General features: G+C 34.4%; 2 protein-coding genes across 2 annotated transcripts in view; one reads left to right on the top strand and one right to left on the bottom strand.

The window, feature by feature from the left end:
- LOC101896797 (poly [ADP-ribose] polymerase) overlaps nt 1–9,631 on the bottom strand; it is a 28,185-nt gene extending 18,554 nt beyond the window's left edge. Inside the window, exon 1 of the mRNA XM_005175548.4 lies at nt 9,423–9,631. Within this exon, the coding sequence (XP_005175605.2) occupies nt 9,423–9,542 (120 nt within the window). The 5' untranslated portion in view covers nt 9,543–9,631. The remainder of the gene's footprint in view (nt 1–9,422) is intronic.
- Nucleotides 5,787–8,832, top strand: LOC131802483 (uncharacterized). Its single transcript, XM_059122836.1, has 3 exons — nt 5,787–6,677; nt 6,730–7,207; nt 7,264–8,832. Exons 1-3 carry the CDS (start codon nt 6,487–6,489, stop codon nt 7,669–7,671), a joined length of 1,077 nt encoding a protein of 358 aa, XP_058978819.1. The 5' UTR covers nt 5,787–6,486; the 3' UTR covers nt 7,672–8,832.
- Nucleotides 9,632–17,245: the final 7,614 nt, after the last annotated feature.

Here is a 17,245-nt window from a genome sequence, read left to right as displayed (position 1 = left end):
TTTACCTTGGACACTAAAGAATTCACATCCACATCAAACACCAAACCAGAATCAAGAAACAAACAAAGACATTTCATCGAGCTTACAACATTTATAGGCGTCCTATAAATGGAAACGTTAAACGTTGCAAGTTGCCAAAAAACATAAATTTAGATTTTTGAGTATTTATCGAGTCACTGTTACAGGAAAACCAAGTTACCAAAATATTAACATTAAAATCAATTGATAACTACAACACATACATACACATATTCTCCTTTAAACAAAATTTTAATGTCATCAGCAAATGCAAACGACATACAATTGCTACCATTAATACAACGTAGCAAATCATTAATATACATGGCGAACAATAGAAGGCCAAGAACAGATCCCTGTGGCACACCACTACTTACTGGAAGAAGATTGGAAACAACATGTTTACAGCAGACATACTGTTTTCTCCCGAACAATTAAGAAAACATTAAATTACAAGCCGAGGACGAAAAATTGAAGAAACGATGCAGCTTACTGATATAATTGGCGTGATTAAACCTGTCAAATGTCTTTTCCAAATCAAGTGATAATAAAACACAACCATCACCAGCTCTGCCAGAATTTCTTATATTATCAGTCAATCCAACCAGAAGAGATGTTGTGCTACGATTACTTCTAAATCCACGTCGACTCGAGTACAATAGTGTACGCTCATTTATATATTCTAACGTTTGATCTTTCAATACATATTCAACTATTTTAGAAAGAATTGTCATTACTGATATGGTTTTGTACTCATCAGACTACTATAGAAATTTAATTTTAAAGCCATTATAACCTACTGCATTTGACTTAATTTTATTACAGGCACTAATAACTTCATAGACCCAAAACCAACAAAAACCCCTACAGGAACACAAGAAATATTAAAGACATCCATAGATTGATTGAAGACAAATACAAGAATTCAACAATACATTTTCAACTTCACATTTTTCATCACTCAAACCATTCTTATTTAATATTGACCACACTTCTTTTGTGGTTTTATTCACAAACAATTAAGTTCAACTTCCTTATGACTTTCTAGCACGGTTCCGACAACGGCAAAAATTCATCCAATTATCTAAAGTCCTATTTTGAAGATACGCCTTATATGCAGAATCTGTAAGGGAAAAATAATAACGGATGTCAGAAGATTTAAACCAATTACTATTCTTATAAAATCTTCTTCTGATTGGGACAACTGTATGCAAACATTGAAGACCACAATTTAATATATTGGCCTGTAAATCAACATCTGCCTCTGCAAACACGTCGTCAAAGTTGCATAAAGCCAAAGCATCCGAAAACGCTACTGCGTCAACAGAACTGTAGTCCGCATATTCACAGACGACCACGACAATTAGGTACATTGAGAGACAAAAATATAAATGTCCGGACAAGAGAATTGATTTCAATATGCTAACAAAATCAAACATGACACAAAAAATAATCCAATAATGAAGTCAAATTGTGCGCAACGTCAATATGTGTTGGCATTGAATTATGAACAACAGATAAATTCAATCGACTACAAACACCAAGTACCAATACACACCGGTTCAAATCAAACATATTATTATTAAAGTCTCCCATAATGATGACATTGGAATACCTTACCACAAGGTCAGAAATTTCATCTCCCAAAGCCAATATATCACCATGAGGCAAATAAACAAATTAAGAAAACACTGCAACAATACATTTTCAACTTCACATTTTTCATCACTCAAACCATTCTTATTTAATATTGACCACACTTCTTTTGTGGTTTTATTCACAAACAATTAACTTCAACTTCCTTATGACTTTCTAGCACGGTTCCGACAACGGCAAAAATTCATCCAATTATCTAAAGTCCTATTTTGAAGATACGCCTTATATGCAGAATCTGTAAGGGAAAAATAATAACGGATGTCAGAAGATTTAAACCAATCACTATTCTTATAAAATTTTCTTCTGATTGGGACAACTGTATGCAAACATTGAAGACCACAATTTAATATATTAGCCTGTAAATCAACATCTGCCTCTGCAAACACGTCGTCAAAGTTGCATAAAGCCAAAGCATCCGAAAACGCTACTGCTACTGTAGTCCGCATATTCACAGACGACCACGACAATTAGGTACATTGAGAGACAAAAATATAAATGCCCGGACAAGAGAATTGATTTCAATACGCTAACAAAATCAAACATGACACAAAAAATAATCCAACAACGAAGTCAAATTGTGCGCAACGTCAATATGTGTTGGCATTGAATTATGAACAACAGATAAATTCAATCGACTACAAACACCAAGTACAAATACACACCGGTTCAAATCAAACATATTATTATTAAAGTCTCCCATAATGATGACATTGGAATACCTTACCACAAGGTCAGAAATTTCATCTCCCAAAGCCAATATATCACCATGAGGCAAATAAACAAATTAAGAAAACACTGTTATTAACAATAACCTCACAAAAAACATATTCAGCATCTCCATAAGAACTTTACACGCAAGTTTATGACTCATATCCTGTTCAACAAACAAAACAACACCACCTCCTCTGCTACCAGGTCTATCCCTTCTGTAAGCAATATAATCCGGTATTTTTATAGCTTCGTTCGAAATTGTATGTTTGTAAGTTTGTCACACCAAAAATATTAAGACCTTTCTCCTCTAAAATATTTTTCAATTCATGGATTTTAAATGAATTCTTATTTAAGATAAAACTTCTAAGAATTACATGTTCAACATTCCCAATTTTCCCTAAAATTGCATAGCTGATTCAACAAAAAACTATTATCGCTAAAAAATTCACCTAAGTTGGTTTTTGGTTTGGTTCAGTGCTTATCTAGTTCGGCACAAAACCTGCATTTCAAAATTCTTTTAATTAGTCTTAATTATATGATTTTAATAAAGCGTGCAAACAATTCTAGTTTTATTTCTTGTTTCCGTTTGAGTTTCGGTTATACAACTTTATGGCGAATTCCAACTACAATTTTTTTGACGTATCAAATCGATGGCATCCAAACTTTAATAAAACATTCATAACAATAATAATACGATCAATAAAACTTTAAATTAGAGATGCAAACAACTTGTCGATTTGGATTGGTTCGGTTCAGTTTTTCACACTAACTTTGCACCATATTTTTTTTTGGAAATGGGTCGTAATTATATGATTTTAATAAAGCGTTGTTTACGTTTCGGGAAAAATCCTAACAAATTTTTAAATTAAAATACAGTTTTTAGTTTGCTTTTAAAGGTGTTTTTTACACAAAGGTTCGGTTCATGTTTCGTTTTATTTACAGAAATAGCGGTTCGTTTCTGTTTTAACCACATTAACGCTAGTGTAAAAATCATCTGTGATTCACCTACAAAAGCATCATATGACAAAAAACTGCACCAACACAACAAAAAATATGAAATATATATGAAGCAACCACTCATTTGAACAGTTCAAGTTAATCTGCTATCATACGACAAATTCAATATGCACTCGTAGACTACATAAATACGTGTGTTAAATTTGTAACAAGGTTCCGTCAGTCCGTCTTTCTGCTGTAATCACGAGAGTCTAAACGGCGCAGAAGATACAATTTTGCATAGAGTTATATTTTGTCTGCAGTCAGGTTAAGTTCGAAGATGAGCCATATAGGTCAACGTTTTCGTATAGCCCCCATATTATAATAACATACTTTCTAACAGAAAAGTTAAAAATTGGTCTGTTTAGAGTTCATAATATGTTGTACCTACTCTGACAGAACATTGCCTATATTGGTCCACGTTTTCCTATATCTGCAATATAAAGGTACTTCTCAATATTTGGTGCTTTGACCATTTTAGCCAAAAATTTATATCGGAATTACTTAACACATTTGAATTCTGAAATGGGTTCTTCAATTTCTATATACGTCAACGTTTGTCTATATTTGTTACTTTGATGATTAAAGCCAACTTTTTTACAGAACTGTTTGGAATTTGGATTTCTACATTTACACACATATTTTTACACGAGTTATTTTTCAAATGGATATAGGGTTCCAAGAATACCCCTTTTTTATACCCTCCACCATACATAGTATGGAGGGTATATTAAGTTCGTCATTCCGTTTGTAACTCATCGAAATAATCATTTTAGACCCAACAAAGTATATATATTCTTGATCAGCGTAAAATTCTAAGACGATCTAGCCCTGTCCGTCCGTCTCTTGTAATCACGCTACAGTCAAAACGAATTAAGATATAGGTCCACGATATCGTATAGCCCCCATATAACGGTACCCCCCGATATTCGGAATTTTTATGATTTTAGACACATTTTCCAATGGAATAGTCGAAAAATCCACACGAGGAGTTCTTTGTGAGCACTTTAATCCCTGAAAGAGAATTGTCTATATAGGTCCACGATATCGTATAGCCCCCATATAACGGTACCCCCGATATTCGGTATTTTCATAATTTTAGCTACATTTTCCAATGGAATAGTCTGAAAATCCACACGAGGACTTCCTTGTGAGCAATTTATTTCCTCAAACAGAATTGTCTACATAGGTCCACGATATCGTATAGCCCACATATAACGGTACCCCCCGATATTTTGATGATTTGAGCCACATTTTCCAATGGAATGGTCTGAAAATTCACACAAGGAGTTCCTTGTGAGCACTTTAGCCTCTGAAAAGGAATTGTCTATATAGGTCCACGATATTCGAGATTTTGATGATTTTAACCGCATTTTTAAACGAAATTGTCTGAAATACTAACAAGAACTTCTTTGTGAGTACTTTACTCCTAGACATAGATTTGTTTATATAGGTCCACAATATCGTACATCCCCCCATATATCGGCACCTTCCGATATTAGGTATTTTAAAGATTTTAACATAACTTTTAATGGATTTTATTTTATTTTTTTTAATCTCCTGATTCGTTTCAAATGGTGGAGGGTATTTAAAGTTCGGGCCGGCCGAACTTACTGCTTTTTTACTTGTTTACTTTGCTGTTTCTAAACCAATAGCCGAAATGAAAACTTCAAAATGTCACTACAGATAGGTTTTTGTACCCTAATGACAATAAAATATTTTCGGGATGTGGTTTCATACTTCCCGAAATATAGGCTTCCAAACCAAAAAATTTAAAAATAGCCGGCCTTCGGACGTGGCTTGAGAATTTCTCCTCTGAGGTATGTCCGATATTTTTTTAAATAACCGACAAAATATAAGGAAGGTACTTTTTAACATTTGGAACCTTGTATTTCGGGAAGTGTGGACCCACCTCCCAGAAATGTTTTGTTGTTTAATCAGGATACAAGAACCATTATGAGGTTTCTATTTCGATTATTGGTTTAGAAATAGCAAATAAAAAGCGATATTTGTGGATCTTGGAACCCTATGTATCGGGAAGTACTGATATCAAAAAAAAAAATTATGTCACTGTGACTAGGATAACAAGACCTATCTTCGATAAAAATTTTCCACCAACTGGGGCTAAACTTAATTAAAGGTTTAACTCTAGTTTAGTAAAAACTCATCAATTTTTTCGAACCGACGGACCCGGGACCCCAGACTTTTTACCCCAAAGTCCGGGTTCAGGACCCCGACTAGACCCAGATCCAATTACTCGATATATACAATATAGGTATCGTTGCTTATTAAGCTTATGGTCAAGGTTCGAAAGTTATAGTCAAATTATCGATTTTTTGGACCCATCTTTTTTATAAAACCCCCAAAAAGTCGAAAATGGGCCCATTGTTGTTTTAAACGGCATAAGTTGAGTTTAGGGGCTGTGCTCGGATTGACTTGAAATTTATACTACAGGTAGGTATTTTTAAACTGATTACGGCAATATAAATTTTTTGTGGGGGAAATAACCGGTTACCCGGTTATTGGACCCGAAAGTTCAGATACAATGTTCGGTTTTTATCCGGTTCCACTGAACCGATACAAACAAAATGGGTATCATTGGAAAGCTTATGAAAATACCTATCCAACAAGTGGTCACATGAACCGGTTACAAGAACCGGTTCCAGAGTAATGCAAGAAAATTGATATTTTTTACCAGTACTTTTTGAAAAACCCATAAAAACTCAAAAATGGACCCATTATAAGGTATTAAAATCTACATACCGTATTATAGCCAACAATATTGCCTTTCCAAAATGGTATCATACATGTTGATATCTTTTGTAATTCCGAAGATATTGGCTTTTAAAGTTGTTACTTATGAAAGTAGTATGAGTGAAGCCAAGTTTTATGTCGGGTTTAACGTTTTTGTTAATCTGTTTTGGTTTGAATTCGGTGTTGATTAAAAAGTGCTTTTAATATAACGTCATTTTTTGCATTCCTTTTCACGAAACTGAGTAGAAAGGGAATTAAGATACAAAGAATTTCTGCGAATGTGGGTGGAAAAGGAATATCTAAAAAGTACCGTTATAATTTAGCTAGTTTTTAATTAAAATTTTCGTTACAATGGAAAGTGTCGAACTTTTGGAAATTTATAAAATTTTCGATTATAAACGCAGTGGAGCGTTATCTGAAGGTGCCCTCCACCAATTGCAGAAGTGGGGATTAATTCCTGATGTTGGACAATTAAAATGCAATCGTGGGCATTGCATGGAGCTGGGTCCATACGTTGATTGTTGCGATGGGTGGATTTGGAGGTAAGTAAATTATATTTTATAAATTTCAAGTTCTTATTATATTTATTTTTAGGTGTCAGAAGAAGTTTCGGGGCCGTCGAACTGGGAGTTGTAATCTGAAACGTTCCTTACGAAAAGGAACGTTTTTTGATAATTCGCATCTCTCAATTTGCCAAATTATCGTCTTCAGTTTTATGTGGGTTGAGAGGGGAGGCCCTCTCAAAGACATAATACGGGAGACGAAAATTGATAAGCGGACTGCAGTGGACTGGAACAACTTCTGTAGAGAAGTTGTTGTCTTTAGTTCATTCCAGACGCAATTGCAAATAGGCGGCCCTGGAATAATTGTCGAGATCGACGAGTCTAAAATCGGAAAGAGGAAGTACCACCGTGGCCATCCTGTTGAGGGGCAATGGGTTTTCGGCGGTGTTGAACGGGAAACAAATAAATGCTTTATTGTTCCCGTTCAAGACCGCTCGAAAGAAACCTTGCTGCCCCTCATTAAAAAGTATGTAAGACCCGGTTCCGTGATTATTTCCGATTTTTGGAAGGTAAGAATATATAATATCTTGACATATTTATTTTATAATAAATATTATTTTTGTAGGCTTATGATACCTTGGATGAGGAGGGGTACACCCATCGAAAGGTGAACCATTCTGAACATTTTGTGGATCCCGAAACGGGGCACCACACTAATACCATAGAGGGTTTGTGGCGCCACCTCAAGGTATCACTTTCTGCATATAACCGTAGAAAAATATTTTTCAACGGTTATATACAGAAATTTATATTCTTGAGGTGGTGTCACGCAAATCTGAAAAATCCATTTGAGGAATTCCTGCGCTTTGCTGGTCAACTTTATGACCCCACAAATAGTAAAGTTGAAAAGCAAAGGCAGGAATTCCAAATGGATTCAGCGGAACCCTATATGGTATTGGAGGTGAGTGCTCCTGAGGAGTCCGATAGTTCAGAAGATGAGGACGCACCACCTCAAAAAAGAAGGCGCACCTAGGAAAATTTTAATTGTTTAATTGTTTAATTTTTAATATTTAAATTTGTTATTGTTATTGTTATTTCTAATTTAAGTTTGTTTCCTAATTTGTTCATATAGTTTGTAATTTAGCGTTATTTATTAAGAAAAAGTATAAAAAAATTGATTAAGAATAAAAGGTGTTTTAATTATAAAAGTTTAGAAAACTATGGATTGCGTAGCCGGTGTTGGACATACATCAGAGGAGAAAATCTCAAGCCCCGGCCGAAGGCCGGCTACCTACAAAGATTACAATGTTTAGAAAAATTAGCGATCGCGTAGCCGGTGTTGGACATACCCCAGAGGAGAAAATCTCAAGCCCCGGCCGAAGGCCGGCTACCTACGAAGATTACGATGTTTAGAAAAATTAGCGATCGCGTAGCCGGTGTTGGACATACCCCAGAGGAGAAAATCTCAAGCCCCGGCCGAAGGCCGGCTACCTACGAAGATTACGATGTTTAGAAAAACTAGCGATCGCGTAGCCGGTGTAGGACATACCCCAGAGGAGAAAATCTCAAGCCCCGGCCGAAGGCCGGCTACCTACAAAGATTACGATGTTAAGAAAAACTAGCGATCGCGTAGCCGGTGTTGGACATACCCCAGAGAAGAAAATCTCAAACCCCGGCCGAAGGCCGGCTGTTTAAAAATGCTATAGAGGTTAGATACATTTGACTGGAGAAAAAATTGCAAATTAATGACTTCTATCACTAATATCTTCGGAACTACAAAAGATATCAACATGTATGATACCATTTTGGAAAGGCAATATTGTTGGCTATAATACGGTATGTAGATTTTAATACCTTATAATGGGTCCATTTTTGAGTTTTTATGGGTTTTTCAAAAAGTACTGGTAAAAAATATCAATTTTCTTGCATTACTCTGGAACCGGTTCTTGTAACCGGTTCATGTGACCACTTGTTGGATAGGTATTTTCATAAGCTTTCCAATGATACCCATTTTGTTTGTATCGGTTCAGTGGAACCGGATAAAAACCGAACATTGTATCTGAACTTTCGGGTCCAATAACCGGGTAACCGGTTATTTCCCCCACAAAAAATTTATATTGCCGTAATCAGTTTAAAAATACCTACCTGTGGTAAAAATTTCAAAATGATCAGAGCACAGCCCCTAAACTCAACTTGCTCCTTTTAAACCTTGTTTTACTGAAAACAATTTTAATAAACTGGTTAGAATCGGGTTATGCGAACGGAAAGACCCATATCTCTGGACCCGAAAAAAGTATTTGCCCAAATTGTAGCATTTTGGAAAGGTAAGAATGTCAGCTATAATTTGCCATCAATTTTGTTGATCCCCATAATAGGCCCTTTTTGGACTTTTTGGGAGTTTTACAAAAAATATGTGTCCAAAAAATCGATATTTTGACTATAACTTCTGAACCTTGAGCATTTACTCATGTGACCACTTGTTGGGTAGGTATTTTCATAAGCTTTCCAACGATATATATTGCCTATGTCCGCCCCCCAAGAACAAATTGTGTTCCGGAATCAGGGTAAAAATACCTACCTCTGGAAAAAAAATTTCGAAAAAATCGAAGAGTTTTTACTAAACTAGAGTTGTTCCTTGAAGCCTAATCATGCTTTCCATTTTTTTTATCAATCTTAAGGAGTACTATTAGTACTATCCGGCGTTTTATAAGCAATGATTATTGTAATGGACGTCAAGCAGTTGAAAATCTTACATACAAATACATCATTTTCACTTCTACATACCTGGACCATAGCGGCTATCCGCAAAGATCCTTGGCCTATATTAGTCTTACATCCTTTACAACCAGCTCTTCCTGTTTTAGCATATTCGGCTTTAAATGGCAAATCGATAGAGACATCCATTTCAATAAATACAAACACAAAGCAACCTCAAACAATTTCACAACAGTAACGGCGCCAATATATGAAATATCTGAATTAAAACTAGCTAAGAAGCGACGCATCAAGGGACCTACAAATCGAAGTATGTATTATCGATAAATCAAGTTGATGAGCAATCATGGTAGAAGAATACAGGTAGTCCCATCGACTCTGGGACAATGAACTGTCACACCAATTTTGAAATTGATAATATTGAATGAGAAATTATTGAAATTTGTAAAAATTTTCGAAAATGCATATCATAACAACCCCCGATTTGAGTCTTGTAAGAAAACTTTTAAAAATCTACTTATTTTTGTCAAAACATTTTAAATTTTTTGACATATCAAAATAAATAAAAAATTCCAGCTACAGATCTGCTCTTAAAGATATAGTTGTAACGTGTATAATTAAAAAAAGAAATAATTATAATTAAGATAAATATAATGTCGTGCCCTTTGAACTGTGTAATATTGTTGCAGAGGATGAATTGTGTATTACCTGTTGTTTTTGTCTTAATCAATGGCATGCTAAATGTGCTAGGATTAATGCAAAAGTCGTAGACACAATAAGAAATAATGTTGGTGTTCGTTGGTATTGAGTGCAATGTAGGAAACTCTGGAGATTTTTAAAATTTTGTAAAGATTTTAAAGTCGGAATAGACAACGATGAAAATATTTTTCCTCCCTATCAGTCCGATTTGAGAATTTCATTACATTGTTTGAGAAATACCAAGAATAAGATGAGTTTGCGTCGTCACCGTCAGTGTCTGGTAAGAAACGCAAAAGAGCTGCGAAAAAGGCACCAACTAAGGGAATGCCTAGTCGCAAAGCCATTGTTTCTGTGCAGAACACTGTTCCAAAACCGTTTTCACTTAATACCACTGATACAAGTAAAACTGGGCGTGAACAGTCGTATGCCAGCGTTGTTACACACCCAGTTCCGGCAATTAACAGCGATATAAATAAAGGGGTAAATAATCCTGATCAGTGAACGAAAATAAACTATTGAAAACGTTTGCCATTGTTTCGTTCTGTATTTCTTCGAAGTACGAACCCGATATTAAGATAACGGGACTTGTTTCTTATTTTGTACTGTTTGTGTAGATGCTTGATAACGCATCATTGGAAACGAAACAGTACAAAACTCATTGCAAACGTTTGAAAACGTTTTCCTGTATATTAACGGAAAATCACAGCCGATGTACATTAAGGCAATCGTATTGTTTGTGTACTTCTGGCATTGAAATGTTTGTGGTTTTGTTTTGTTTGGAGTACAAAACGAGTGAAAAATAAATTTAAAGTTTGTGTCTTTGGAAGAGGGGAATCGTTTCGTTTGTTTTCGTTCGCTGATCCTGATGTTATGAATATTGATAGTGATGTTTCTAATAAAACCTTACAATCTACTCATGACATTCAGAAATTAATTCTTCCGATATCTAGCGATCGTCCCTAGACTGTTACTGGCAAAAAAATATCAAATATTCAGAAAAGATCGTGTTTGTAAAAAAGGTGGTGGCGTCCTTATTGCAGTTGATTGGTGTTTCCATTGAATTGGGCAAATCTAAATTGTTTGTAACTTGCTCTTATATTCCACCATCATCTTCACTTGACATTTATAATCAGTAAATTTAATCACTGAAAAAATAAAAGATTCAGATTGCATCCTGAATCTTGGTGGTTTAATAAGCCTTCCATTAGGTGGCTTTCAATGCAAGATCCTGAAGCTTTGATTCCTTTGCCATCCAAAAAGAACGGTACTCAGCATACATTTGAAGTTATAAATCGTTTTTGTGACTTAAATCTTTATCAAATAAACAGCGTGAAAAATTCCCACGGCAAAATTCTTGATTTGGAGTTTGTAAATATAACACAGCATTTTGATATATTCAGAATTCCACCAATATGCACTCCTGAAGATATGTACCCTAAAACTTTATATATCTCCATGACTCACAGTTATGTAATTGAAGAAAGTCAATCCGATTCATTTAAAACTGTCCTTAATTACAAAAAACTAATTTTCGAAAACTTAATACCCTCATTTTCTTCGTAAATTGGGCCTCTGTGTGCCTGTGTAACAGCCATAAAGATCTGGAATATGTCATTGATAAATTGTATGATATTCTAAATAGATTTAAATTGGAATGTTTTCCAACTACTAGAGTTAAAAATTCTAACAAATATCCATGAATAACCCCTGAGTTATAAAGTTTAGAAAATTCTAAAAACAAGCTTTTTCGTTAATATAAACATCAGGCTTAAAAATACTATACAAGATAAAAAATAATTTTAAATCCAATCCCAATTTTTTTTATGATTTCGTTAACCTAAAACGAAAGGTTTCCTCAAATCCCTCAGTCTTGAAATATAAAAATAAAGAATTTGTCACAGGCACAGATATTGCTGAATGTTTCGCAGATTGTTTTGCTACAACCTATTCCAGTACATCTTGCCAAATTAAAGATTCGTATCCTTATAAGTTGTCACAGGCTGATCAAATTTGTATGCCTTTTCTACAACGCAAAGAGGTGTCCAATAGTCTGCGTAGTTTGAAATCGATTAAATTTCCAGGCCTGGATGGCATACCTAATATAATTCTTAAATATTGTTCAGAAACATTAGCACTTCCTTTAACTATATTGTTTAATTATTCACTTAAATTTGGTCACTTTCCTACTTTCTGGAAAAAATCTTATATTATACCTTTACATAAGTCTGGTAGTCTAACTAATGTGCCAAAGTATAGAGTTATTGCAAAATTAAGTGCCATTCCAAAATAGTTCAAAAAATTAATAACTCCAGAAATTTCACTGAAAATTCAATCTCTATTGAGTCCAAATCAGCATGATTTTCGTAGTGGTCTTTCAACTACAACAAATCTTATACAATTTACGTCAACAAGAAAAAGAGATTTGTTCAGCGTAAACGAACTGATACAATTTATACTGATTTTAGTAAAGCTTTTTATAGGCTTAACCATGAACTCTAATATATAAATTAAATTATATGGGTTTCAACACAAACTTAGTCAAATGAATATCATCTTACTTATAAGATAGATCACAGTTAGTTTTGTTTGAAGGTTATCTATCCAAATCGATTAACGTTAAATCGGGTGTTCCGCAAGGAAGTCACGTTTTATTTATCAACGACTTACCTAATTCCATAAATTACTCGAAATTGTTAATGTACGCAGATGATATTAAATTATTCAATTCCCATAATTGTGATAAACCAGCTAGTTTACTTCAAAACGATTTAGATAGCCTTTTTCAATGGAGCAGGTTAATTTTTATGGATTTAAAATTAAGCAAATGTAAGCATATGTGCTTCTCCAGATCTTCTTCTCTGATATTGTAATATAATATTTACGGTAATTCATTATCAACTGTAGATTCATTTGTCGATCTTGGCCTCTTGATGGATCCAAAATTAAATTTTAGTAGCCATATAATAACGATGGTAAATAAAGCAAATGGTGTTCTATGTTTTGTTAAACGGTGGGCCAAAGAATTTTCTGATCCTTATATAACAAAAAAAGACTTATATTAGAATACGGTTCTGTTGTATGGGATCCTCAATATGCAATATACTCAGATAAATTAGAATCCGTGCAAAAACAATTTCTGCTATTTGCCTTACAAGATTTACATTGGAATAGTGATTTTGTTTTGCCTTCTTATGCTAGCAGGTTAAAATTAATTAGATTACCTACACTTAAAAGCATGTTTGTAATAAAAATATTAAATGGTAATATACTTTCAGATTTCCTAATCTCATTTATTAGAATTAAATCTAGTATATACTACCAAGTTTTATATACCGATTTTCACCACACGAATTATTCAATGGGCGAACCTCTTAGTAGCATGTGTGTGTGACTTTAATTCTTTGTACTGTAATGTAGATTTTGGTATGAGTTTAGAAGTTATTAAATCTAGAATAATTTCATTTTTAAACAATTAAAATACATGTTTTGTTATTTGACAAACTAGCTGACGAATTAGATTCTGTAGCTGGTTTATTAAATTCCAATTATGATGCGGATCATGATGTGCTCGCGATCCCTACGTAAAAGGTGGTTTCCCCCTCGGTCGGCAGGGGTTGGGATGTGAGGCGTGGGAACGTTCGAAAACAAGTAAAAAAGCAGTAAGTTCGGCCGGGCCGAACTTTGAATACCCTCCATCATTTGGAACCAATTAGAAAATTTTCAAAAAAATAAAATCCATTAATTTTTTTTTAAATCTTTACAATATCTAATATAGGAAGGTGCCGATATATGGGGTATATATGATATTGTGGACCTATTAAGATAAATCTATGTCTGGGTGCAAAGTACTCACAAGGAACTCCTTGTGTGTATTTTCAGATAATTCCATTGGAAAAAGTGGCTAAAATCGTCAAACTACTGAATATCGGGGGGTACCGTTATATGGGGAAATACGATATTGCGGACCTATATAGACAATTCCCTTTCAGGGGGTAAAGTGCTCACAAAGAACACCTTGTGTGGATTTTCAGACTATACAATTTGAAAATGTGGCTAAAATCATCAAAATACCGAATATCGGGGGTACCGTAAAGTGCTCACAAAAAACCCTTGTGTACAATTTCCGTTGAAAAATGTGGTTAAAATCATCATCATCGAGGGTACCGTTTTATGGGGGCTATACGATATCGTGGACCTATATAGATAATTCTCTGCCGAGGTATAAAGTACCCACAAGGAACTCCTTGTGTGGATTTTCAGACAATTCCGTTGAAAAATGTGGGTAAAATCATCAAAACACCGAATATCGGGGGAGTACCGTTATATGGGGGATATACGATATCGTGTACCTATATAGATAATTCTCTGCTGAGATATAAAGTACCCACAAGGAACTGCTTGTGTGGATTTTCAGACAATTCCGTTGAAAATGTGGGTAAAATCCTCAAAATACCGAATATCGGGTGGTACAGTTATATGGGGGATATGCGATATCGTGGACCTATGTAGATAATTATGTGCTGAGGTATAAAGTACCCACATGGAACTCCTTGTGTGGATTTTCAGACAATTCCATTGAAAAATGTGGGTAAAGTTATCAAAATACCGAATATCGGGGGTACCGTTATATGGGGGATATACGATATCGTGGACCGATATAGACAATTCTCTCTCAGGGGGTGAAGTATTCACAAGGAACTACTTGTGTGAATTTTCAGACAATTCCATTGAAAAATGTGGCTAACATCTTCAAAATACCGAATATCGGGGGTACCGTTATATGGGGGCTATACGATATCGTGGACCGATATAGCTCATCTTCGAACTTGACCTGCCTGCAGACAAAAGAGAGATCTGTGCAAAATTTTAGCTTCCTATCCTAATTCGTTTAAATTGTAGCGTGATTACAACAGACGGACGGACAGGGCTAAATCGTCTTAGAATTTTACGCTGATCAAGAATATATATACTTTGTTGGGTCTAAAATGATTATTTCGATGAGTTACAAACGGAATGACGAACTCCATACTATGTATGGTGGAGGGTATAAAAAATGTTCCGAAGCGTTGATGTATCTACATGTATTCGTCTGCCATGCATAAATCCATGGCAGAAGAATACAGGTAGATGCATCAACTCTTGGGAGCATTGATATGTCAAAAAATGTAAATGTTTTTTCAAATATAAGTAGATTTTTATATGTTTTCTTATCTACGTCATATTTCGCGTTTTTCAAAATTTTTTATAAATTTAAATAATTTTTCATTAACATTTTCAATTCCAAAATTGGTTTGACAGTTCATTGTCCCAGCTGCTGTGTCGACGCGTCTACCTATATTCTTCTACCATGCATAATGCTAGGAACACAATTGGAGCGAACGACGAATTTTTTCGCGGCGTATGTTCGTCGTCAAAAATAAAACACATATGTGTATATGGAAGTGCACACAATCACGGCACCGGCGAAAATTTCGTCGGTCGCCGCGAACTCAATTAGCTTTATTTCTATTTCATACGCCGGCGACCGGCGAACAAAACAGTACAAGGTGGCCATACTTGTACGAATTGTATGTGTTTTAGTAAATAAAGTTACTTTTTACTTTAAAATTTGTTATGGTCACTCTACTATCTGTTACTCGTATAAAAAAAAACATAATTAATTTGTTTATTTATTTGTGTACTTGCGCCTGAGTGAAGATGGATATCAGTGAATTTATAATAGAGAAGATGGACATAAGTGAAATTATAATAGAGAACGTAAAGAATTATGTGTTCTTGTATAATTCATTGTAGTCAACAAATGAGCAAAAAGTAAACAACTTCGTCAGCTGTTTTATAATTTCGTCGGTATTGTGTTCCATACGACGAATTTTCGCGGCTCATTTTGTCGCCGCGTAGGGCGAAATTCGTCGTTCGCTCCAATTGTGTTCCTAGCATAAGTCGGTATGTATTGGTATGTCCAGACTATTGGCATTCGAACAAGGTTATGCTATGTTCTCATTGCATTTTCAATCACGTTGTTCGCTCTCAGAATTAGGTACACGGTTTAACGCGTTCATACGGCACGTTTCGTAATTTTTTTGTGTGTTGATTTTTATAGGAATTTGTACAAAAATATATACAATTTGCATCAATAATAATAATAGAAGAAACTACTTGGTCTGTTCCAGAACTGCAAGAATGTAAAAGTTTTTACTATGATAACCGATTTTCCCTTGATGATATGAAAAAAATATGGCAAAACTCGTAGATTCTTGCAGGTACTGGAAGAAATAAATTGTCTTTCCTCAAAAGATTTATTTTATCTTTCATTTAAAAATTTTCATTTATGCTTTGAACTTTTTGTATAAATGTTGATGTTTTACATTTTTTCCTTATTTTTTTTGTCTTTAAATTCGGTTGGAGAGTTACATGTCAAAAAAGTTTTTTGTCGATACAAAAATTTTGAAAGTATTACCTTTTTCTTTCCATTTTTCTGTCGAAATTCAAACTCGTTGACAAAAGGCGTAGCTCGGATGAAATAGAGAAAACAAAATCTACTTTCGTTTGAATTCACTACGCCTTTCAACATTATATCTTTCATTCATAATTTTCAGTCATCCTGAAAGTTTTTAAAATTGCACTATATTTTTCAATTTTTAGTTTTGAAATTTCATATTTTATTTTTTCAATTCTTCAATTCAATTCTTTAAGAATGGCACACATTTCGTCGTAGTTCTGAAAGTGTCTTGAATTGCCCAATTCACTCGAGAGTAATTTTTAGTCCAAACAAAGTGTTTTCCCAAACACACGAGACTAATGAAACTGTCTTAAATTGAATACGTATACACAGCTTAGTGTGTGTATTTTTTTATATATTTTGTTTTCATGCGTATACATGTATTAGTTTTGTTCTGCTAATGCGAGGTTGAAACTGGATGAAATTTTAGTCCAACCAAAAACTACTCTCCTCACCCAAAATGCCAACATGCTGCTGCAATGTGAATGTCAAATTATTCAAATTTGTAAAATGGTTGAAAAATAGATATCATAACCTCTGGTTGGTGTCGCATAAGAAACTTTTTTATTTGAAAAAAAACATTTTATTTTTTTTTTGAAATAGCAATGTTCCGAAGCATTGAGTTATAAGCAGGATTGTTGTGGCCTTTTTATTGAAACTTGAACCAAAATAAATGTAAAATGTATTAAAATGA

Source organism: Musca domestica, unplaced genomic scaffold (assembly GCF_030504385.1).
Source record: "Musca domestica strain aabys unplaced genomic scaffold, Musca_domestica.polishedcontigs.V.1.1 21, whole genome shotgun sequence".
Lineage (NCBI taxonomy): Eukaryota > Metazoa > Arthropoda > Insecta > Diptera > Muscidae > Musca > Musca domestica.
The sequence above is the reverse complement of the archived record's forward strand: the minus strand, read 5'-3'. Positions and strand labels throughout refer to the sequence as shown.